Source organism: Haliotis rubra, unplaced genomic scaffold (assembly GCF_003918875.1).
Source record: "Haliotis rubra isolate DU_JTF1 unplaced genomic scaffold, ASM391887v1 Scf374, whole genome shotgun sequence".
NCBI lineage: Eukaryota > Metazoa > Mollusca > Gastropoda > Lepetellida > Haliotidae > Haliotis > Haliotis rubra.
In genome coordinates this window covers 913197-937989 of record NW_025767051.1, presented here as the reverse complement: position 1 = coordinate 937989, position 24793 = coordinate 913197, and the positions used below count along the sequence as shown (strand labels likewise).

Genomic DNA, 24793 nt, shown 5'->3' with positions numbered 1-24793 from the left:
GACTGTTGTTATCTAACTTGTATTAACCACCCTGACCTTTGAACATCATGAACTCAATGTTGAAAAGTAATCGCACCATAACATAAACGACATTTGTGTACGGGGGTAGGGAGAACCGTGGGACCGCAGTCAATGATGCCGCATTCAGCGTTGCGATGCTGCTGAAAAGAAATTACAGCAAAATTAATTCCTTCAACTTTTGACGTATATTTACAACTGTACATGCCTCGGGAATTGATAAATCTTGCTCTCGGAGAAAGAACGTGACTTGTCTGATAAGGCTTCATGTCTATCAATGTTCTTGCTATCAGTTTATCCTTCATTGCTCCGTCAAGGTTTTTCATGAAGAATTAAATATTTATCAGTAGTTTTCCATCCTAAGAGAACGATAGAGTACATTTACATTTAAATCGACGAATGGCAGTTATGGTGATGACAATGAATTTTTTGTAATTTTCTCAATAGGGGCAATAATTCCAACGATACTTGACCTCTAAATCAAAAGAACGAACGAACGTTCTCAATTACCCGTATGTGTGACCGGATCACCAGCAGGGTTTTGAGATGACCCCTCGATTTAGTCTGCACGTTTGAATGAAAAGGTCAAGGCGACACCCTAGGCTGGCTCGGCTCGTTGTCATTCAGTAGGAAGCTCCACGATGACGGAACAGGCTGAACAACGACTGCAGCAGCTGCAGACAGTGTTACGAAATGGTAGTGGAGGATGCAACATACAGACACATGTGGCCTCAGGTCGGTACTTGATATTATTTATCAGGAAAGGGCGTCGCGTGTTTTTACGTGTTTTTTCTGTTGTGTGTGTTCATGTTGGTTGTGCGTGTGGGTGTTAGTGCATGTGTGTTTTTGTGTGTATATGTGCGTGTGTCTTTCTGTCTGTATGAAATCAATTTTAATACTGAACGTGACAATATTTCCCTCATCACCTAATACAGTAAGAAAACATTCTACAGCATTGCGAAAAGAGCGAAATGTAGTTGACTATCAAATGTGATATAGATATTACGGCCGTAAAATATATAATATTATGTATCTGTTGACCAAATACGATAAAAGTTACTTCTTCGTATCCAGTTGTTGAGTAACGACTACCCCCATACAGACCCTCGATATCCGCTTACGGTAAACAGTTTGTCGATCAGCCTGGGTCATGACACAGCTAAAAGTGTGCTTCTAAATATGTATATTTATTGCTCTGACAATAAACCTATCACCTTCTTTTTAGATGTGAATAAAACAAACCGATGATCCCATGAAACAGGGCTGTATATGTATGTGAATCTACACGGTTTGCTTATACATCGAGAACTTGTTGCGAGAAGGGAAGTTCGGCGAAAACGTGACCTATTTTTCAAGCTTGGTATACATGCCGAGTCACAATTGACGAGATATGCGGGACCCTGTCGGCTCATGAAATATTTTCATATCTCAATAAGCTGAAGCACAGTTGTCGTGTTGTTGTATAGACTTGCAGCGACCACAGCCTAGTTGGTAGACACGGAATGCACGGAATGCATGGAATGCATGAACTGCGTGTCTAAGTGATATTTCGTTTATGAACGACTAACTACCAACGCTAATAGAACTTTTGAGTGCTGTTAAATCTTTAATAAGTTGGCACTTATCTACATTATCGATATAAAGAACTTTGTTTACCCCGAACTCAGCAATATTCCAACTATATTGATGGACTGTAATTAATCGAATCTGGACGAGACAATCCAGTGATCAACAGTAATAACATAGATCTAAAAAAAAGTCAACATGCCTGACAGCCCGATCTCATTGGTCGCCTCTTACAAGCATGGGTTACTGAAGACCAGTTCTAACCCGGATCTCAACGGGTGCATCGTTTTATATTGAGACTGATAGGAGAATAATGTATGGTGATTTGTATAACTTAGGCAATGAAAATGGTTAGGGGATGTAGGTTTGAAAGGACCGTTTGGTTAGGGTGGATGGGGGTCGGGGGGACAAAGGTGGGTTAGAATGGTAACATTGGAGGACTGCAGAGGCAATGCAAGTATATCTGTGGCGGTGCAGCAACAATAGGTGTCATTTTAAGATTTCAACTGCGGGGTTTTCCTGGTTTTACTCTACTTTGTCCATTCAGGCGAATCTGAAATTGACTTGTTATTGGGTTATATCTTAATTCTCATCACGCTTTAGTTTATTGAAATTAAACGAGGTCAAAATTTATTCGACAAATGAGACATATCAAGTAGATCAAAGGGTTTATTTGATTGAGTAAGTAATCTTTTTCTTAAGGATATTTGCATTTATAAATTAACTTAACTCAGTGCGCATAAAATGTTTTAAAGTTCGGAATGGCTCCATCCCGCCTTACTCCCCAGTTGCACTTGAAAAGTTGAATAGAATTGTTGACCGTACATCCCGTCTAAGGCACCGCAATTAGCTGAGCAGAGTTGCGTCCCGTGGAAACGTTAGGAAGTAATTATTTTTGTTCGAATTCCGGTTCACCATGAACATGTTTTTAGGTTTGTGAGCACCACACTCGCTCTCGTGAGCTTCACTAATGTGATAAACGTCTTATACTGCATCCCTTCGGGGATAGACAGACAGACAGACAGATAATTTACCAATTTATACATAAAATACATATGGTACAAAAGCCTAAAATCGCATATTGATAAAAAGTCAGCCTCCCAAAATGGGTTATGCGTCACAATAAAATAATAAATTACATTTGTATATAAAATCAAATGAATAAAATGCACAAAAGATGAATACCAATGTATTAATTGTCAATAAAGCCCTCATCTTCTGTAAAACAAGTTTGCATGTTTTGGCAGTATAATAAACAACGTCTGGGCATGTCATTTTTTCAACATCAGTATGAACATTTTTAATCACAGATTTACACTGATAAAACAAAGTGAGTGAGTGATTTTAGTTTTACGCCGAACTAGGAAATATTCCAGCGATATCGCGGCGGGATGTAAATAATCGAGTCTGGACAAGACAATCCAGTGATCAGCAGCATGGGCATCGATCTACGCGATTGGGAACGGATGAAATGTGTCAACCAAGTCAGGGAGCCTGTCCACCCGATCCCGTTTGTCGCCTCTTACGTCAAGCATGGGTTAATGAAGATCAATTCCAACCCGGATCTTCACGGGTCGATGAAACAAAGCTGAACGATAATCGGGATATAATGGGCAATGTAGTAAACGTGATACTCGTCCTCAACACAATCTTTACAGTTAAAACAATTTCTCGCTTCAGCCGGTGTGTTGGTATAGCGTTTCAGTACGTTTTAGACGGGCGGTGCCGCAGAGAAAATGATCTAGTGCTCTCAGATGACTTTCAGAGCAAGTTGACACGCAACGATATTACGGGACTGCTGTACCAAGTGGCATTAAACCCACTAAGTGTGCATGTACTACAGCAATTATTTTGCTCTGGTCATGCATAAGTGATCACGCCGAGCATTTGTATACCATCTTTGTGTTTTCAAATCGTTCGGGGTTCATATTTAAGAATTCAAGTCTTACACCGTCTTGCTTGAACAGTTCAGATTCATATGACGAGTCATGTATAGACCAGTGAAAAGAACCATACCGGTCCGCAGCAACTAATAATTATCGTTAAGGGTCCGTGCCTTCAGGCTTGCATATGGATACCATATTTACATATGTAAATCGTTCTGGATACATACATGTATTTAATAATTCACGTCTTACATCAGGTGCGTATTGTTTGAATTGATCAGATTTATATGACGAGTCCTGTATAGACCAGTATAAAGAACCATGCTGGTCCTCAGCAACTCATAATTGTCGTCAAGGGTTCGTGACTTCAGGCTTGCTAGCTTGGTCGACGTATGTCTCACAGTGCCCGTACCGTATGGTTGTCCCTTCCATCTAACACTGTGTGTAATGCCAAAGCCGTAAATGAAGCAAGTCTAGATTTATATGAGGTCAGTCAACAATCTCACTTTCAGGTCAATCTATAATCTCACTTGGGCTTTTTGTCAAATTATATAAAGTTTATACAGAGCTAGCGTTATATTTTCCGACTATCCTTCAGTCTACCTAAACGCGTAGGTCGATGCTCATGACGTCAGTCACTGGTTCGTCAGTGTCAGTCTTCATTATCTGCAAATAGCTCTCATAAAGATCCATTACTGCTGAGTAACAGCGTTATCAAAAGCCAAACACGATGTATTAAGAAATACATTTTCATGAAGGTGTGGCTGTATATTACATTTTGTTATGATAAGAGTTCCTGGAGCTTAAATCTGTTGAAACAAGTGGGACTTGACACATTAACCTGTGTGAGTCACGTTGCACATAGTACATCACGTGATGACAAGGTGGGTCTCGGTGCCCTGTTGATAAGGTCCTTCGAGAGAAGATAATGTCACCATGATACCGTCGTTCGGTTGTGTAACACCTTTATGTAAGGCACTTACACCGACCTAATTCAGGATAAAGTTACACAATGACTGACCCTAAAACAGTTCACCGCATTTTTTTAACAACTCACCTTCATGAACTACAGTGCACATTATACGAGGCTGATGAATTTTGGACTGGATTGCTACAGTGATTATGTTGTAAGGGTGGTACATAGACGGGTAAGGTGCAGGCCGAACAAGTAGTGTAGTATTGTAGGATAGCTGGAGATCGGATTGCTACAGTGATTATGTTGAAGGGATAGTTGGAGATGGGATTGCTACAGTGATTATTAGTTGGAGATCGGATTGCTACAGTGATTATGTTAAAGGGATAGTTGGAGATCGGATTGCTACAGTGATTATGTTGAAGGGATAGTTGGAGATCGGATTGCTACAGTGATTATGTTGAAGGGATAGTTGGAGATCGGATTGCTACAGTGATTATGTTGAAGGGATAGTTGGAGATCGGATTGCTACAGTGATTATGTTGAAGGGATAGTTGGAGATCGGATTGCTTGTAGTGATAGTTGGAGATCGGATTGCTACAGTTGGAGATGATTATGTTGAAGGGATAGTTGGAGATCGGATTGCTACAGTGGATTGTTGGAGATCAGATTGCTACATTATGTTTAAAGGGATAGTTGGAGATCGGATTGCTACAGTGATTATGTTGAAGGGATAGTTGGAGATCGGATTGCTACAATGTTGAAGGGTGGAATTATGTTGAAGGGATAGTTGGAGATCGGATTGCTACAGTGATTATGTTGAAGGGATAGTTGGAGATCGGATTGCTACAGTAATTATGTTGAAGGGATAGTTGGAGATCGGATTGCTACAAGTGATAATTATGTTGAAGGGATAGTTGGAGATCGGATTGCTACAGTGATTATGTTGAAGGGATAGTTGGAGATCGGATTGCTACAGTGATTATGTTGAAGGGATAGTTGGAGATCGGATTGCTACAGTGATTATGTTGAAGGGATAGTTGGAGATCGGATTGCTACAGTGATTATGTTGAAGGGATAGTTGGAGATCGGATTGCTACAGTGATTATGTTGTAAGGGTGGTACATAGATGGATAATGTACAGGCCGAACAAGTAGTGTTGTATCGTAGGATAGCTGGAGATCGGGTTGCTACAGTGAATATGTTGAAGGGATGTAGTACTGGTCGATCAAGACACATTCCAGTACTGTATTGTAGAGAGATAGTATTTCTAAACTTCCTGCAGTGACTGTGATGTATGGATGACAAAGAGACGATTAAGGACGTGACCTATCAAGCTGACACCCCTCAGTGTTGTGGACGGGCAAGGTGTTGTGCGCGTAACACACCCACTTCAGCTAGTATTGAAGGGCAGTAGGAGACCGGATTGCTGTAGTGAACATGCCGCAGGAATAGCTAAGCTGTCGGCTGATCTCACTGATCTGAATGTCGTATTGAAGACGGTTAGTTGAACACCGGATAGCTGCAGTTACTGTGGGATAGTACAACACATATAGTCACGACTATTCAAAAGTAGTTAAAGCGTAGGTTCTGTTTGTTATATAGGGTGGAGAACATTAAGTTCGAATGATAAAACCTCACGAACAATGACTAACTAGTCTGCGAAACGACTACAAAGGAACCGCGAACGCAATATCCATGAAAAGACGTTTCTAGGCTGGCGCACTGTCATTAAATTACAAACATTGAAAAAGCAACATGAAATGATCAAAAGGGTATTATGTGACCTGTTGTACAGATAATGGATTGTGGTTTGTTGGTATTTGTTAGGCAACTACCCCACAATGTCCCTTCAACGATTCCATACCTGTTTCCCTCAGTGAATTGACACGTCACATTTTAATTCTGGAAACCCTACATTCCAGAAATGCTCCCTACTGTGGCCTGTTTCTCACAAAATGCAACGTGCAAGTATCATAAATATATGCTAAGGTTGAATTAAACTGTTTTCTTTCGAAAACTCAAAATTTAAACAACCTCCTAATGGACTATGACTATTAGTGTTGTGGACAAATGATATCACTTATACTGCTTAGGGACGCAGTGTTACATGTCGACGTCGAGTGAGTGTTTTCAGTAATATGCCAACAACATCGGGTACCAGAAATGGGCTTCACACATTGTATCATATGGAGAGTCGAACCTGAACCTTCAGTGTGACGAGCGAACGCTTTAACCGTTAGGCTACCCCACCGCCTCTGTCGACGTCGACCTCAACATGATCTGATTATAACATTACAAAGAAGCATACACCACGGTCACATTGTATTAATAATCTATTGAGCTGCATGAATTAACGAGATTTTATTTTATAGTGATTATTGAGACAGAAGCTGATGCCCCTGTGTGATAAGGCTCAAGGTATCAGGTTTGCCTTCCGCCCAGCGGGGAGATTGAATTATCCACTGTTATGGGACATGTACATTTTACTTTGGCTGAAATAATAACGACGGGTGCTTTATTCTTGTAGAATGCTGCAAGGGACCAGGTTATGCCACGCCCCTGGAGGCTATGAAAGGTCCCCGGGAGAGGCTCGTGTACATCCCGTGCATTATTCCCGAGAAGGATCGTCCCGACTACCTATCTACAGTCGACGTGGATCCTGAATCGCCAACATATTGCCAGGTAATGCCTTAATGTTGAAATCCCATGGAGTCCACCTCCAATCATCCACCATCAACATATCTCCCCCTCCCAACTACACACACACACCTATTCTCATCTGGTGGTGTTTTCCAGGTGGTCAAACCAACATCCGGGTTAGAATTGGTCTTCAGCAACCCATGCTTGTGATAAGAGGCAACTAACAGGATCGGGTGATCAGGCACGCCGACTTGGTTGACATACCTCATCGCATCCCAATTGTGTAGACCAATGCTCATGATGATCACAGGATTCTCTAGTCAATTCTCGATTATTTGCACACCGCCGCCACATAGCTAGAGTATTGCCGAGTGCAAACCAACCAACAAAACCAACCAAGTGGTCAATAAGGCTTGATGTAAACGTACCCCAGGGACATACACGTTGGAATTCAGAGCATCATTTCAGTAATTTCTGTAAACTGCTTGCAATGAAACGGTGTCGTGTAATGTATACTAACACTGAAATGTGTTGTTCGTGATGCACAGAGCCTCGACAGTCCGACGTTATCATCTGAAACACAGCCATATATAAAGATCTAAATAAAATACTTTCCAGAGAACCACATTAGTGCCAAATGAGGTGTGTGTTGTTGCATAAATGTGTTATCTTACCAAATTTCACATTGTTGCTATCTCTGAGGACGTCCTACATTTCACAGGTATTTTCTATGAGGAAGTCCGGCATTTCAAATATTGTATTTTCAGAAAACTGCAGATGACACTTGTTTTAATGTTCCTTCAAGTATTTTCCTCATTGAACAGGATTTGCTCAGGCTTTGTCTGACTGTGTAATTCCAACTGTCTACCCCTATTCCTCAGTACAATCTTGTATGAAAGCCTGGTAGGGACACATTGTCGCACTCATTAATTGTGCCACTTTGTGCTTGTTTTAGAAAGGGCGACACAGCGACAATGGCCCTTCTAGGATTCCTTAGTCTTGCGTACAGCAATTAAGTGTAGACTTACCAAATATGTATTCGTAACAGATATCAGATCACAAGCGTGTTTTGTCGGAATTTCCGCTCGTAAAACAGCAGGTTACTGACCCTTTTCACAAACACGCACAGGGGATGCCGGTGTGGCATCATTCCTTCAAAATTCCTGTCTGGTTTGACCTGATCCTAGAAATTCAAAATATGCCATATTTTTGTTTGGCCATATTATAACCCCGCTCCTGAATGGTATAGAATGTCACAGAATTGTGTGTGAATGGTAAGGCTGTTAACAGTCAACTGTTTTCTCATGAAACATGTTGATTTTTTTAGATTTAAGTCTCATAGGCACTGCGAACAATTGTCACAATCCTCGGTAGGAAAACACATTTTTCAAGTTTAGATCATTAAAGTATTTTCCGGTTGATCCAAATTCTTATATTTAATTAAAGTAAATTAATGCAATATACTAACATCCATATACATATATTATAGAAAAGTGTATATTATTTAAATATGTAAATTTATAATACTGACTGACTGAGTTTGGTTTTACGCCGCTTTTAGCAATATTCCAGCAACATCACGGCGGAGGACACCAGAAATGGGCTTCACACATTGTGCCCATGTGAGGATTCGAACCCGGGTCTTCGGCGTGACGAGCCGACGCTTTAACCATTAGGCTACCCCACCGCCCCTAAATTTATAATAAGTAACGCCTGGCTGCAATAGTAATGTGGACCTGGGAAGTGACCTGTTCCTCTCCCGGCGGGTTAGAATAGTTGGTCCCAAGTAGAATATCCTTGCGCTGGGGAGGACTTAATTGGCGCGGCGAAATGGTATAATTGTTTTCCGGCTACAACCACCACTTGTGCGGCTGGTGTAGATTCTAATAGCAGACACAGGTGAAATATTTAGATCCTGGGGTAAAACAACAATTACATTTTGGGGGGATTGAACTGTAACGTAGAATGTAGCTTCATGCTTTGCGGCACATTGAATTATGGTATTAGTAATAGCTACTCAGGATAGGCTACTATAGTTACAATATTTGCAGTATTCAGGATAATCTAGAAAATATGTCAAATACTGTCTCTATGTGTGCTACGTTGCTGCTGAACTTCATTGTGTTAAATTATGGCATGTATGATGCTTGTAGATACCCAGAGTGAGTGAGTGAGTGAGTTAATATTTAACGTCACATCGGCAATATTTCAGCCATATCGTGACGAGAACATTTGATATTGAAATGAAATATATGTATATTTTAAAAAACCTGCCGACGAAGGACAGTAAAAAGACAAGAGAATCACAGATATAAATATAAAACTAGCGAGCAAAGTTAAAATATTCCAATCAAAGTAGACAATACAATATAAAATACGGGCTATAGATCGCCAACAACTGAAGGTAGATCACCATACTAGGGCCGTAGCTACCCAGAAGGTGCTGCAGTAGTTTCAACACATTTGCAGTATTCAGGATGCTAATGAAGATATGTCCCATAATATGTCCTGAAATACCTTGCAGGTGATCCACCGTCTATATATGCCCTCATAGATGCTGATGAACTTCATCAGGTTAAATTATGGTATTAATGATGCACCTACCTACTCAGAAGATGCTGCAGTAGTTTAAATGAAGACATGCTAATGAAGACATGTCCTCCTATACCTTGCAGGTGATCCACCGTCTATATATGCCCTACGTTGCTGATGAACTTCATCACTCTGGTTGGAACGCTTGCTCCAGTTGCTATGACGACAGCAGTAAAACACGGAACCGGATGGTGCTCCCCTGCATCAACAGTGACAGAGTCTACATAGTAGACACAGGCACCGACCCGAGGAGGCCGTCAATTCACAAGGTAGAGATGCTTAAATACCACGCCCATATACCCTGTAACGCACGCGTCATCAACGTAAACGTCTGGTCACTGAAATAAGCCTTGGCAAAACCATCATTAACTTTGTAAGCTTCTTTGCGTTGGCACGGTTTTGCCTTCGTTCAAATATATTGTCGATTGTGAAGCATAGATAACTCTTAATCACTCACTATTGATTGCGCGACGCTAAATCAACTTTCAACCTGCTGAAGGTATATTATTCAACTGTCTCAACGCATATATATTTACCATAATTTAAATAATAAAATAAAATTCTTGAAAATAACAAAATAACTTTTACGCATGAGTGTTGAGGGCGAGTGGCACTGAAAGTGGTTGTTTGAAAGATGCCCTGTGATTGAGTAGGTATTCCCTCCGTCATCACATCTTAAAGAAAGAATTGTTTATGTAAAACATTTCTCGTCACGATATGGCTGAAATATTGCCGAGCTGACGTTAAATTCTAACTCACTCACTCACTCTTAAAGAAAGAATGTCCACCTTATTGTAACAGATTGTGCAGCCCTCTGAGGTTCACTCCAAGACCGGTCTCGGCGCTCCCCACACAACCCATTGTCTGGGGTCTGGGCACATCATGATCAGCTGCATTGGCAATCAGAACGGAGACGGAAATAGTAAGTGATGTTCGGGCTCTGTATATTCAGTGTTACCTGAAACCATATTCAGTACTGTTACAGATCCGGGTTAGAACCCGTCTTCAGCAATTTATGTTTGTCATATGAGGTACCTAGTGGGATCTGGTGGTCAGGCTCGCTGACTTGGTTGACACATGTCATCGTAACCCAAAACCGTGGATGGATGATCATGTTGTTGATCACTGGATTGCCTAGTAAGACTTGATTATTTACAAACCACCACCAAAGAGCTGATATTCTACCGAGTGCGGCGTTAGACGACATACAAACAAACATCACATCACATATTTTGCTTGCATGGCAATATTCTAGCTCCTTGAAGTTCCGGGTTAAAATTGGTCTTCAGCCAGCCATAGTCACACCTGAGTATAGATTCGGTTTATAATTCGTCTTTGGGGACCAATGTTTGTCTTAAGATGCCATCTACGTGACTTGTTTCACGCATGTTTTCGTATCCAAATTATTGCGTTGGTCACTTCTCATATGATGCTGCATTATATGAAGAGATAATATAAGAATAATGGGTATTCATAAAGCACCCCACGCTCTTTTGCTTGCTCAAAGCGCTAAGACATTATTTCATCGGATAACTTGCCTGTGTGGTGCTAGAAGGTAAACAGTCATATGACTTATCCCACCGGGTACCCATTCACTGCTGAGTGAACAGAAATTTTGAACAAACTCAATGAAACCACATGCGTTACGCGTGCTTCGTTGTGGGACAGGACTGAAGTCCATGATATTCTCAGTCAAGCTGTAAAGGATTCTCAGTGACCAACGTTGCATAACTTCAACCTACACTGTGCATCACACACCAGATACCCGTAAAACGGCAGGGATTTTGCTGAGTACAGGTGGGTGTTGTGGAAGAGAGTACCTGAATTAAACGTGAAAATAGTAAATAAATAAATAAATAAATAAAAGAATCACCCAACTACCAACAAACTAGTGTTTGGAATTGGTTCAAATCTCATAATTGATGATTGGTTCATTACTACCGATCAATCATCGAAAATAATTGGTTAGCGTCATTTATGAAAATTGTTAATGCACATACAAATAAGGAAAAAGACATGTAGTTCTTTTAGGGTTTTTTGGGCAAAATTTCGCCTCTTTAAAGGATGACTAGTATGTTGGGAACATAAATTTCTGGGAATCTTTAAGATAAATTCAATCATGACTTGAAACGAGCTTGTAGTGCTTACGAAATGTAACAGACAAAACCAACCATGTGACAAATATTGTTAATGAAAACAAGTGTTCCAGAATTGTTTGTGTTCGATAATGAGAAATTATGATCGATTGCTTAGTCGTTTAGTCACTACGACCAATCTTCCATTATTTCATTAATCGGACCACCACTACAACAAACATAATATTTTTCATTACAACAGCGTCTCACCGACACCGAGTTGCTGGTTTTACGAGTGCTTCTTTCAATCTAACTGGGCTCCTGTGTTATTGTATATTCCTTCACGTATACCAGGTGGGTTCTTTCTGTTGGACGGGACCGACTTCCGGGTCCTCGGCAAGTGGGAGAATTCCCCCGCCCCCGACTACGGCTACGACTTCTGGTACCAGCCAAGACACAACGTAATGCTCAGCTCTGAGTGGGGTGCTCCGAATGCTTGGAGAACCGGATTCAACCCCGAGCACGTGAAACAAGGTAAGGATGCAAAGGGAATCCATATGGCTGACTAACCCTGAGAAACGACGCTTTTATATACCTGTACCTGTACCTGTTTCAAGATATCTTTTTGCCTTAGCATCCGTTATACTCATGCATCTCCACAATTACAGTAACACTATTAAATAACATGTTGACAACATGTACACTCACATTACCGTAAGAACGTTTAGCTTATCATGCAAAGAGTATGGCTTGACGCAGCCTTTGCGTAATCTTCCAGCAATAATTTGGACGGGGAACACGAGAAATTGGCAACTCATTTATACCCAAGGTGGCGTGATGAGCGAACGTTTTAAGTACTCGGTTACACCACCGCCCTCGTGTTATCATGAAATATTTTTGGACTGCCTTGTAGACTATTTTGTTATCATGATTTAACTCTTTGTTGATACCATGCAAGGGGGTGGTTTTAGCCGTAAATAACGCTACAGGTGTTATGCACACGAGATAGCTTTGATCGTGGGTTCGAATCCAGAATCGCTCCGATCATGTTTCAAGGTTTGTCAGCACCGGACCAGAGCCCCTGGGTTCCCAAAGACGTTCAAATATCTCAGATGCTCCCACGTGTAGCATCAATACAACGAGAATTGAAAGCGACGTTAAAATCCGACTCACACACTCACTGCGTTAGATTCACTGTCAAGACGTTCACAATTTGTAATATAGGATGACCTTACCTTGTACATATTATGTTGTATACTATGTTGATATTGCCATGTAAGACACCTTGCTGTTACGATGTAAGATATATATAAGACACACGGCTCTTCCTATGTGAGACAGATTCATATTACCATGTAAGACGTAATAGTACTAACATGTAAGACAGATGGATGTTACCTGTGGCCTTTTACGGAATAAACTTGTCTGTCTGTCATATATGACACATGAGTGTTTCCATGTAGAACACATTCATATTACCATATAAGACACATTGATGTTATGATATATTGTTATGATATTGTGGGTAGTCCTATGTGAGACATATTATTATTACCATGTACTGCACATATAATACCATATAAGACACATTGATGTTATGATATATTGTTATGATATAAGACACATACAAGACACGTGGGTAGTCCTATGTGAGACATATTATTATTACCATGTACTGCACATAGCAATTACCATATAAGACACATTGATGTTATGATATATTGTTATGATATAAGACACATACAAGACACGTGGGTAGTCCTATGTGAGACATATTATTATATATATATGTATATAAGCACATACACAATAGTCCTACCATATTAAGCACATACATTGATATAAAACACATTGATATGATATATTGTTATGATATAAGACACATAGAAGACACGTGGGTAGTCCATATATGTGAGACATATTATTATTACCATGTACTGCACATAGCAATTACCATATAAGACACATTGATGTTATGATATATTGTTATGATATAAGACACATACAAGACACGTGGGTAGTCCTATGTGAGACATATTATTATTACCATGTACTGCACATAGCAATTACCATATAAGACACATTGATGTTATGATATATTGTTATGATATAAGACACATACAAGACACGTGGGTAGTCCTATGTGAGACATATTATTATTACCATGTACTGCACATAGCAATTACCATATAAGACACATTGATGTTATGATATATTGTTATGATATAAGACACATACAAGACACGTGGGTAGTCCTATGTGAGACATATTATTATTACCATGTACTGCACATAGCAATTACCATATAACAGAGCTCCAGATAAGATTTAGCTCATGTGGGTACTGTAACCACTGTATTTTTTTGGAGTGGGTATTATGAATGTTGAGTGGGTATTTCAATTTCCGTTACCCACTGCTTTCAAATATGAGCGTATTTCAGTCATTTTACTCACCTAAGTATTATGTCATTGAGTAAGTTTACTAAGCAGGTATGTTCTGCCTTTTGTCATACCTAATCAAAACCAACTTGAATATAATGGAAATCACTCATCCTATACTGACAGTACAACACTTGCCCTATACTAACAGTACAACTTCATAGCAATCGATGTCATTTTCATTACGCAAGCGATTTTTATAAATATATTCCGTACGCATTTGTTTTAAACTTTTTGCGTATCTAACAGTTTAAATGCGTAATTGGTACGGAACAATTATTTTCAATGCGTAAATGGGAATTTTCTATGCGTAATTTACCCGGATACGCAGCTTATCTGGGCCTCTGTCATATAAGACACATTGACATGTCCATGTAAAACACACTGCGTAAGACTCATTGATACTACCACCAGGGGCGTAGCTACCATTATAAAAAAAGCCCGGGCTTACACATGATTTTGTCTATGAAAGTTGGATGAGCCCTCAATACTATCTAAACATAAAGCTTTGCACCCTATCGGGCCAACACGAAAGAAATCCCTTGCTACGCGCCTGACCATGTGAGTCATACCAGTAGTAACGTGGAAGATTGATAATTCACATGAGTGCCGGATAGATATTACAATAGGAGATGCACTGATATTTCCATCAACGGCACTTGTGTGTAATAACCATTGTTATTATAATGTAAAACACATTGATATGTCCTTGTAAGACATATTCACATTTACATCTCATTGATATCACCGTCCAAGACACGTTGTTATTACCTTGTACATGGTTTAATAATCAAGGTATGCGAGGACTGCAAACAAAGCACCAGCCATTATCCGGCTGACAAATACATAACAGTATCATATGGCACATGACGAGGATGTAATGTTTCGTGCAACTTTACTTACATTGTGTTGTATGGATTGGTGGCAGGTCTGTACGGTCACAGTATTCACGTGTGGGACTGGACAACCCATGAGCGTATCCAGACACTTGACCTCGGAGATGAGGGAATGATCCCCCTGGAGATCAGGTTTCTCCACAACCCTGACACCACCGAGGGCTACGTGGGGTGCGCGCTCAGCTCAACAGTATTCAGATTCTTCAAACTTCCGGTAAGTTCCCCACGACGCTTTTACTGGCAATGCATAAAGCGACAAGACCGTTTCCATAATGATCAATTAACTTTTGGGTAAGAACAATATGGTGCTAAGAAATATTTCTTGCATGTTCGGTACCTCAAAAATCGTTCCAATTTTTATTCTGGAAATCCTTTGGTCCAGAAAGTCCCGATGATGTGGTTGCAATCAAGAGTATCCACAAATTTCAACATTTTTGTTAAAAAATTAAAATTGAAGATTTCAAAATTAATTTGACGTCAAGACAGGATAGCCTTCGTATGGTAGTTTCAGCTCAACACTATTCGTACACATTTGTATCTTTCTCCCGTTACATACAAGATGTTGTGACAATATTATGCACCGTATTGACAGAATGGAAGATGGGACAGCGAGAAGGTGATCACTATACCCAGCAAGACGGTGGAGGGATTCGCGCTGCCACAGCTGCCTGGTATGTTATTGAGTTTATTAAATCAATCAATCAATCAATCAAGTTTATTTCGTAATTCAGGCCACATGGCCCATAGTTCAGTCGAAAGATAAAATATATTTAGGTCACAAATCCAGTGTCGTATTAAGAAGCCTAGAAGATAAAGCGTTCGCTCGTCACGCCGAAGACCTGGCTTCGATTCCCCACATGGGTACAATGTGCGATACCTATTTCTGGTGTCCCCCGCTGTGACATTGCTGGAATACTGCTAAACGCGGCGTAAAACCAAACTCACTCACTCACTCACGGTCATCGGTATTGGCCGCTTCACGGGGAACAGATATGTTATGCCCAACCTGGGGGGTTTTCCGGCATATAAAATCGACTTAAAACTCATGACAATGTCCCTTTGAACTTATACGACAGGGTGATTGTGACATTTCGGTCGACAAGTAGAATCGACAAAGTTCGCTGGAGAAGAAATAATAATTTTACGTTCGCCTTCCTTGGTCTGAGGGGCAGTGGGGTAGCCTAGTGGTTAAGGCGTTCACTCGTCACGCCGAAGACCCGGGTTCGATTCCCCACATGGGTACAATGTGTACCGTTTCTGGTGTCCCCCGCCGTGATATTGCTGGAATATTGCTAAAAGCGGCGTAAAACCAAACTCACTCACTCACTCCTTGGTCTGAATGCCTATAAATAGTATGAATGGTGGAGGATTTTTCTTGTGCATAATGCATGCAATATGTCAACATGAACAGTGCTGCGAGTGTTCAGAATCTCTCGCACAGCGCACATACATGTCATTGTAGCATAACGAAACAAATAACAGGGGATAAAGTTACATGTAGTACTCAGTGTAAAACAGGCAATTACTCAATTACTAGCTGTGTGAAAAGGTAATTGTGAAATTGCACGTGGGAATGTCGTAATAATTATTTCCAGTGTACATGATAAAGCAAAGTGCTCCCTAATGTGCACGTCATTCGTCTTGAATCATCACGACCTAGCGTTGAGTCTCCTACACGATATTACTGTAAACAGGTTGCTGTAACTGTGGTCAAGACGCCATTTAGGCAGCCAGTCAGCAAGTTTACGTAGTCAGTTTGGCTCAAAAGCGGACCGATGAATTGCAATCTAACTCGAAAACTAATGAACATAAAATACTCAATGAAACGCTGATCATAATCAAAACATCATACCAACTCTTGTGAGGTTTTTGCAGAATTTTTGTCCTAAAAAATAATAAAGTTGTTTAACAAACTATCATTAACATATTGACACAGTTCACTGTTTGTTACGAGGGAGGAGTGCAGAGAGTGCAGAGGGACAGCCAGGTGCAATTCATCGGTCCGCTTTTGAGCCAAACGGACTATAGTAATTCAAGCGGCTACTTGTGCATTAATGTGGTATAAGAAGAACAATCTCTTATTGTGAAGGATAGGTTTATCTTTGGTTTTCATACATGTAAGCTGAGTAGATTGCGTAATAGAAGCAACAAAATCCTTTTCACACCCGTAAGAAATGTTTGCTTAAAGCAGAGTCGATTGTACAATTGTGACTATATCATGAGTATATATACTCATGGAAACGAATAAGGGAACACATGAAAGTACGTGTTCCTTTATTCTTTTCCAGGTTTCTTCACAAGGTATGTATCATGAGTATATATACTCATGGAAACGAATAAGGGAACACATGAAAGTACGTGTTCCTTTATTCTTTTCCAGGTTTCTTCACAAGGTATGTATTGCACTGTGGGTGAAATTCTGGGAATAGATAAAGAGACACTTGTACTTTCATGTGTTCCTTTATTCCTTTCCATGGGTATATTTGTTTCGGCAGTAAATAAGTTGCTATGGTTATCGAACGATATTAGATCATCGATCTTCTAAAAGAAAGAGATTTAGTGCAGCATGACAAGATGTATTTACTTCTCAAAATGGCATGCTTTTCAAATATATACATCTCATTTCGTGGTATTCATTTCTAAAACAGTCAGTTTTACTCTTTAAAGAAATATTTGTTTGTAATAAGTATTTTCTGTTGTTACCAAGACCTAAAACTTAACACATTTGTTGCCGCGAGTAGCTGCAAAATTGCTGTTGCTGAGTTTAACAATTTTCACTCCCTCTCATGGTGTTCATCTTCACTATATCTAAAGTCGGCATATAATAACTTTACACACTGACTTCCTCCTGTTTCTAGGTCTGATCACTGACATCATACTCTCCCTCGATGACCGATACATCTACTTCAGCAACTGGCTCCACGGGGACATCCGACAGTACGACATCACCGACACAAGAAACCCTAAACTGGTCGGGCAGGTACATTGATACAGAGATGGAGCGTAGCAGCATACGAATAGTGCTGCATATGATAACATGACGTCTTACATAAGTTTGTATGTACAAATGTATAAGGTAGCAGCATACGAATAGTGCTGCATATGAAAACATGACGTCTTACATAAGTTTGTATGTACAAATGTATAAGGTAGCAGCATACGAATAGTGCTGCATATGAAAACATGGCGTCTTACATAAGTTTGTATGTGCAAATGTATAAGGTAGCAGCATACGAATGGTGCTGCATAATATGATAGCCTGACATGTTACGTAGGTTTGTACGGGTGCAGATATATATAGAAGGTAGCAGCATACGAATTGTGCTGCATATGATGATAACATGACATGTTACGTGTGTTTGTGTGTGTGCAGATATATATAGAAGGTAGCAGCATACGAATTGTGCTGCATATGATGTGTGTGTGTGTGTAATATCCCCACGTGTGTGTGTGTGTGTGTGTGTGTGTGTGTGTGTGTGTAATAACGCCACTTTCCGGTGTGAAGCCTCAAGCGAAATTACCTTGCGTTAAAAGTATGATCATATTTTAATAGAAACATACTAAATTCCAAATTCTCAACCGTTATGCAACTTTTCTCAGAAGTTCCCAGATTCACCATCTAAATTATGTTACATAAACCATACAGTTGCTAGAAGTTACGTAAATCTCAAATGTTTTAACATTTTCTGAAGTTTGGTTGGTCTAGTCGGTTATGGTAAAAGATTCATAGCCATTAATTGCCAATGAAGCTTCTCATTAACTCGTTTCACAATACTGATTGATCATCTTCATCTCTACCTAGGTGTTTCTCGGCGGGATGATATGCAAGGGTGGGGACATTACTGTCACACACGACCCAGAAGGACAGGTAAGTGTCAACATTGTCTCAGTTTAATAATTATAGTTAATTCTACGTATCTTCCAAGGGAGCTAGCATTTAGCAGGCATTTGATTCCCAAGGCGTGTGCGTGTATATTGGGGATGGTTGTGATGAAAATATGAAAAACATATAACATGTCCCCTTCTGACAAAATGTATTCGTGAACAGAAAAGCCCGATCACTGGATCACATCTTTCCGCATTTCATTTCCCCGGATTATTACATTGTCCCAAATGATGGGTCATACCAATTTTTCACAAAAGCTTTTTGTCATGGAATTCAACATTTTCGTATTTTCAAAATCTGCGGAAATGTTTTTGGCAGCGTGAACTAGTATAAAAACAGGCGCGCCCATCCTACACACAAACGCAAGCCACACACACACACACAGCGCCCCCTACACACACACAAATGTAGATCCTAAGTTTATGTGGATTTTTCCAGTGTCACTGACATTTGTTTTAACTATCTAATACAAGAAAACGTTTATCAGCTCGTCACGTTCTTGTAAAGATAAGCAATCCTGAATCTTTCATGCTGATGTCAGAGCCATGGACAGTAATCTTTTCGATCGACGATCGTAAACCACAGTAAAACCAGTGGGATGACACGCATGCATTGCACGTCGCAATATCAGAGCAATCATCTTGATGTCAAATTCGATCACAAAAACAACATATAAGATTGAGCTTGCATCGATGGCTGATTGCGTCGTTGTCTTCAGGGGCAACCACAGTGGAGGGAGGACCGCAGAAACTTAGTCTAGTGGGATGCACACGCACATGACAATGACGTCGCAATATCAGAGCAATCATCTTGATCGACAAACAGTTCTACCCCAATATGATCAAGTAGGTATAGCGACAAACAGTTCTACCCCAATATGATCAAGCTTGTATAGCGACAAACAGTTCTACCCCAATATGATCAAGTATGATCATGATCAAGTATGTATAGCGACAAACAGTAGTAGGTATAGCGACAAACAGTTCTACCAATATGATGGAGGCGACAAACAGTTCTACCCCAATATGATCAAGTATGGGTATAGCGACAAACAGTTCTACCCCAATATGATCAAGTATGTATAGCGACAAACAGTTCTACCCCAATATGATCAAGTATGTATAGCGACAAACAGTTCTACCCCAATATGATCAAGTATGTATAGCGACAAACAGTTCTACCCCAATATGATCAAGTATGTATAGCGACAAACAGTTCTACCCCAATATGATCAATATGTATGATCAATATGATCAAGTATGTATAGCGACAAACAGTTCTACCTAATATGATCAAGTATGTATAGCGACAAAATATGATCAAGTATGTATAGCGACAAACAGTTCTACCCCAATATGATCAAGTATGTATAGCGACAAACAGTTCTACCCCAATATGATCAAGTATGTATAGCGACAAACAGTTCTACCCCAATATGATCAAGTATGTATAGCGACAAACAGTTCTACCCCAATATGATCAAGTATGTATAGCGACAAACAGTTCTACCCCCCCAATATGATCAAACAGTACCCCAATATGATCAAAGTAGTATGTATAGCGACAAACAGTTCTACCCCAATATGATCAAGTAGGTATAGCGACAAACAGTTCTACCCCAATATGATCAAGTATGTATAGCGACAAACAGTTCTACCCCAATATGATCAAGTATGTATAGCGACAAACAGTTCTACCCCAATATGATCAAGTATGTATAGCGACAAACAGTTCTACCCCAATATGATCAAGTAGGTATAGTGAACAACACTATAAAATCCAAGCCATCCTAATCGCATAACTGGCATTCGTTCACGCGCTGTATCAAAAGTTGAATACAAAACAAAAGCAAATAGTACGCACTACACATTTATTTCTAGAAGCGTGTATATTAAAGGAAATGTCAAACATCAAAATGAATACAATGTTTTTTTCGCAAAGATATGACATAAAACACACACACACACAACTTTGAAATATTGTAAGTGTCACCTAATGATAAACAATTTAATATACAGAAGCAAAAATTACCACACCCTACAGTCAACACTATTCAAACAATATCATTCCCGACCGCGTCATACCAAAAGACGTTAAAATATGGTACTTGTTGGTCCCTGCCTGGCCCTCGGCATTAATGGGTACAACAAGGACTGGTCGGTTCGGAGTCAGTATAATGTGTCTGAGTGGGGTATTCATGCTTCACGTCGGTATGGTATCTCAGTGGGCTAGCACTATAAAACCAGCTTCAGTCTGGGCTAGTACAAGCAGCCGCACATACACATACACACGCATGCACGTCGTCATATGAGCGAAATATTCTCAAGCACGACGTTAAACACAATTTCACCTCACAGCAGAATACAGCAGAAGAACTTGACACTTGGATAGCCGTCCCTGTTGTCACACAACCGTTTGGATATTTTTTTGTGACTAACTCCACATATATACGTCTAACTATGAGACGGTTTCACCTTTCGCGTTAATGTAACAAGTTCTTGTCCTCATTATTAGTCGCCAGAAAGCTATTGAAACACTGAGATAAAATCTTGGATATGATGGCCATTATTAGTCGCCAGAAAGCTATTGAAACACTGAGATAAAATCTTGGATATGGCCATTATTAGTCGCCAGAAAGCTATTGAAACACTGAGATAAAAGCGTTGCCCGCCGTAATCGCCTTTACGCTACGACAGTCGCTGGACCTCGCCTGTCAACACTGACATAAAATCTTGATATTGCCATTATTAGTCGCCAAAGGATTACCCCAACACTGAGAAACGTTGCCCGCCGTAATCGTTTACGCTCTAACGCCTGAAACCACAAATATTCTGGCCTGATTACGAAGGAGCCACCAGTGAAACTGCCGTGTTCTAACCCCTTTTAAAATGGTTCTTCCATGTTGAAAGCCGTGTTTCGTAAAGCCGTTCTCTACTGGTATCGTTCATAACATAAGATTCCTAAACTAACTGAAATATTCATTTTTTGTGGTCTGTTTCAGAGCGGGAACAATGTTCCTGATGATTGACGTGGATACAGTCAACGGAGGACTGAAACTGAACCCGGACTTTGCAGTCGACTACGGGCTGGAACCTGCAGGACCAGTATTCGCCCACGAAATTCGGTACCCAGGCGGGGACTGTACGTCCGATATCTGGCTGTAATATCGAATCAGTTGATCGTGATATTACAACATGCGCTCCAACGGTCGAGAACCAGATTCATCATTTTTCGTTATTTACACAGACCTTCTTATGTTCATGTATCTGTGATACGTTGGGTTATGTAAGCTTGATTACGGTGCGATCATGGAACAATGTTATTCTATTACCAGCTAAACACAATGGAAGATCCCTAATCCTAACAAAAGCGTCTTCTATAAGTCAATACACAACTCAATGCATAATATGTACATATATATTAACAATATCACACAAAACGCACACGCACACTGTCACCACTTTTGTTTGGACATGTATATTATTGATTACTTCAACTAGTGGTTTGTGAATGGAATTATTCTTTGAAACAAGGACTATACATTGAGAGCTTTGTCGTACTTAAGGATACACATACCTTGAAACTGCCCAAAGAAAGTTTTGTGAATCTTGGTATCCATAGCGCGGAAAATGCACACATGTAAAACAGTTTTCTCATGCAGTGGCAGAATATAATTGTCAATATATAATAGTTCAATTGTTTTTACATATGTATGACCTGACGAAATTCATATGTCATTTGCTTATGCTTCCATGTCGGAGTTTTATGTCAATAAATTTAAATACCAGATGCCCTTGTTGATTGATATCTAAAGTTCATCTGAACATGAAATGAGCTTTAGCCATAAGGCTTCGTCTGTCTTTTGTCCGTCGCTCCGTCTGTAACAAGCGTAGGAGAACGTACAACGCATCGTAATCCTAACAACATAACATTTCCATAACAAATCCGCCCGTGAAGATCCGTGTTAGAAGTGGTCTTCAGTAATCCATGCTTGTTGTAAGAGGCGACTAACGGGATCGGGTGGTCAGGCTTTCTTACTTGGTGGACACATGTCATCGTATACCAACTGCGTGGAATCATGCTCATGATACTGATCACTGGAGTGTCTGGTCTAGGCTTGAGTATTTACAGACCGCCGCCATATAGCTGGCATATTGCTGAGTGTGACGTTAAACAACAAACCAACCAACCAACAACCATAACAGTCCAACTAAAAACCAACAGGTGACACAAATCACAAACACAACTCGGCTATATTACTGTGCAAGAGTGAGCTACTGTACTTCAATTTCCGAATCAGACATTCAAACAAATATTTACAACACGTCGTAGGTTACTGAAGTCACGTCCCAAAAATGGTGTTTCAAAAAAAGACCAATCCTTCTGTGTATGCATTTCGTTAATCAGAGAGTTCGTAGATATAATCATGCCAAGAATGGTTACGGGTTGAAACTTGTTGTATGTTGCAAGTACGTTGACAACGACAAGCACGACAACATTGTCTTAAACAAGTCAACATAGAACTTTTAATGTCATGTTGTGGCTTATGGCTTCTTGTCCAGTGAGAACCATTCCATCTTTTTATATACTCAGGCTCATAATGGTTGTCAGCCCCCTGTAGATGACCATATTTTCTCTTATTCATGCACTATTTTGTATCGAACTGAAATTTTGTGAATGTCTGGTGAAAATGTGTGTCCAAACGCGTCTCCACAGGTGGATTATAGTGAAGCATGAAAAAAGCATGCAGCATTATTCTAGCATGTAGAAAAACGTGCCTACTGTTCAGTTTCATTGTCATTTGTGTTGAGCTTGAGTGCACACCTTCTTTCAATTTGTAACGAACAATGTTATACAAAATACAATGCCAGCACCATTGTACCTTGCATTAAGTAACCAGATTGTAGGAATGTCAAGAGCTGGCGTGAACAACCGTGCAATAAGTCGTGAGTTGCACGTATACGTTAGAAGTGTACAGAGGATAAAAAGATGCACCGAAATCGTCAATCATTAGTACCAAAAATGTCTACAGGTAGACCCCGAAAAACTGACACAAGGGACGACAGGGTTCGCTTACTCGCTATTGACTATCATTTTCCTGACAACTGAATGTTCTGAGACATTTACCCTCAATATTCAAATCTGCAACAAATTTTGTATTGAATAAAACTAGCTTATTCACAAGTCAGTCTCACGTGTAAAAGTTAGTAGTTTTGAGGGGAGCATATCTTTGGGTGGTCTTTTACTAAAATCGTAGCCATACAAAGTTCTTTAAAAAAATATTTAATGTTAGTAACATAACTGAGTTTTAAAAAAGTCATTAATCAAAATGACAGGATTAACAAATGAAAACTGAACAGCCGTTAAACACAAACACTTAGTAATCAAAGAGGGGGCGACAACCATTATGAGCATGAGTACATGGCATCAATAAATGAGAGGCTACTAAAATCAACAGTTTCAATATCACAATGTACATTAATAAAAAAACACATCATTACAAAGTCTTTGTGAAAAGCTTCTCGTCAAAAAGATCAACAGTGCATCACGTCACTAAAAGAGTGCTGAAACTCGTTAGAAAACAACAAAAGCCTACCATTAAGATCATTGGATACACATATATATTCCTTATCATCATACGAATTACATAGAAACAGGCAGAAGGTCAAATAAGCGGAACGAAGACACAAACGCGTCAAAGTTATGGTTTGTATGTTCTAGACTAGCGAAATAAATAACCATTCTGTTTTGTCTAGGGTTTATACAGTCGTTTTAAATCAAAAGCTGGGTGAGGTCGTGTTGTCAGCTTCAAACAAACACTCTTTTGAACATTAAGAATTCGATATGGAAAATAAATTAGACATACTATCCCAAAAAGAA

At 39.9% G+C, this 24793-nt stretch overlaps 1 protein-coding gene across 1 annotated transcript; it reads left to right on the top strand.

The window, feature by feature from the left end:
* Positions 1-586: 586 nt before the first annotated feature.
* Positions 587-22702, top strand: LOC124286062 (methanethiol oxidase-like). Its single transcript, XM_046722379.1, has 12 exons — positions 587-753; positions 6914-7068; positions 9702-9887; positions 10420-10540; positions 12048-12227; positions 15060-15241; positions 15620-15698; positions 17886-18007; positions 18830-18899; positions 19632-19679; positions 20444-20504; positions 21915-22702. The coding sequence occupies exons 1-12, from the start codon at positions 660-662 to the stop codon at positions 22075-22077; spliced, it is 1461 nt and encodes a 486-aa protein (XP_046578335.1). The 5' UTR covers positions 587-659; the 3' UTR covers positions 22078-22702.
* The last annotated feature ends 2091 nt before the right edge of the window (positions 22703-24793 follow it).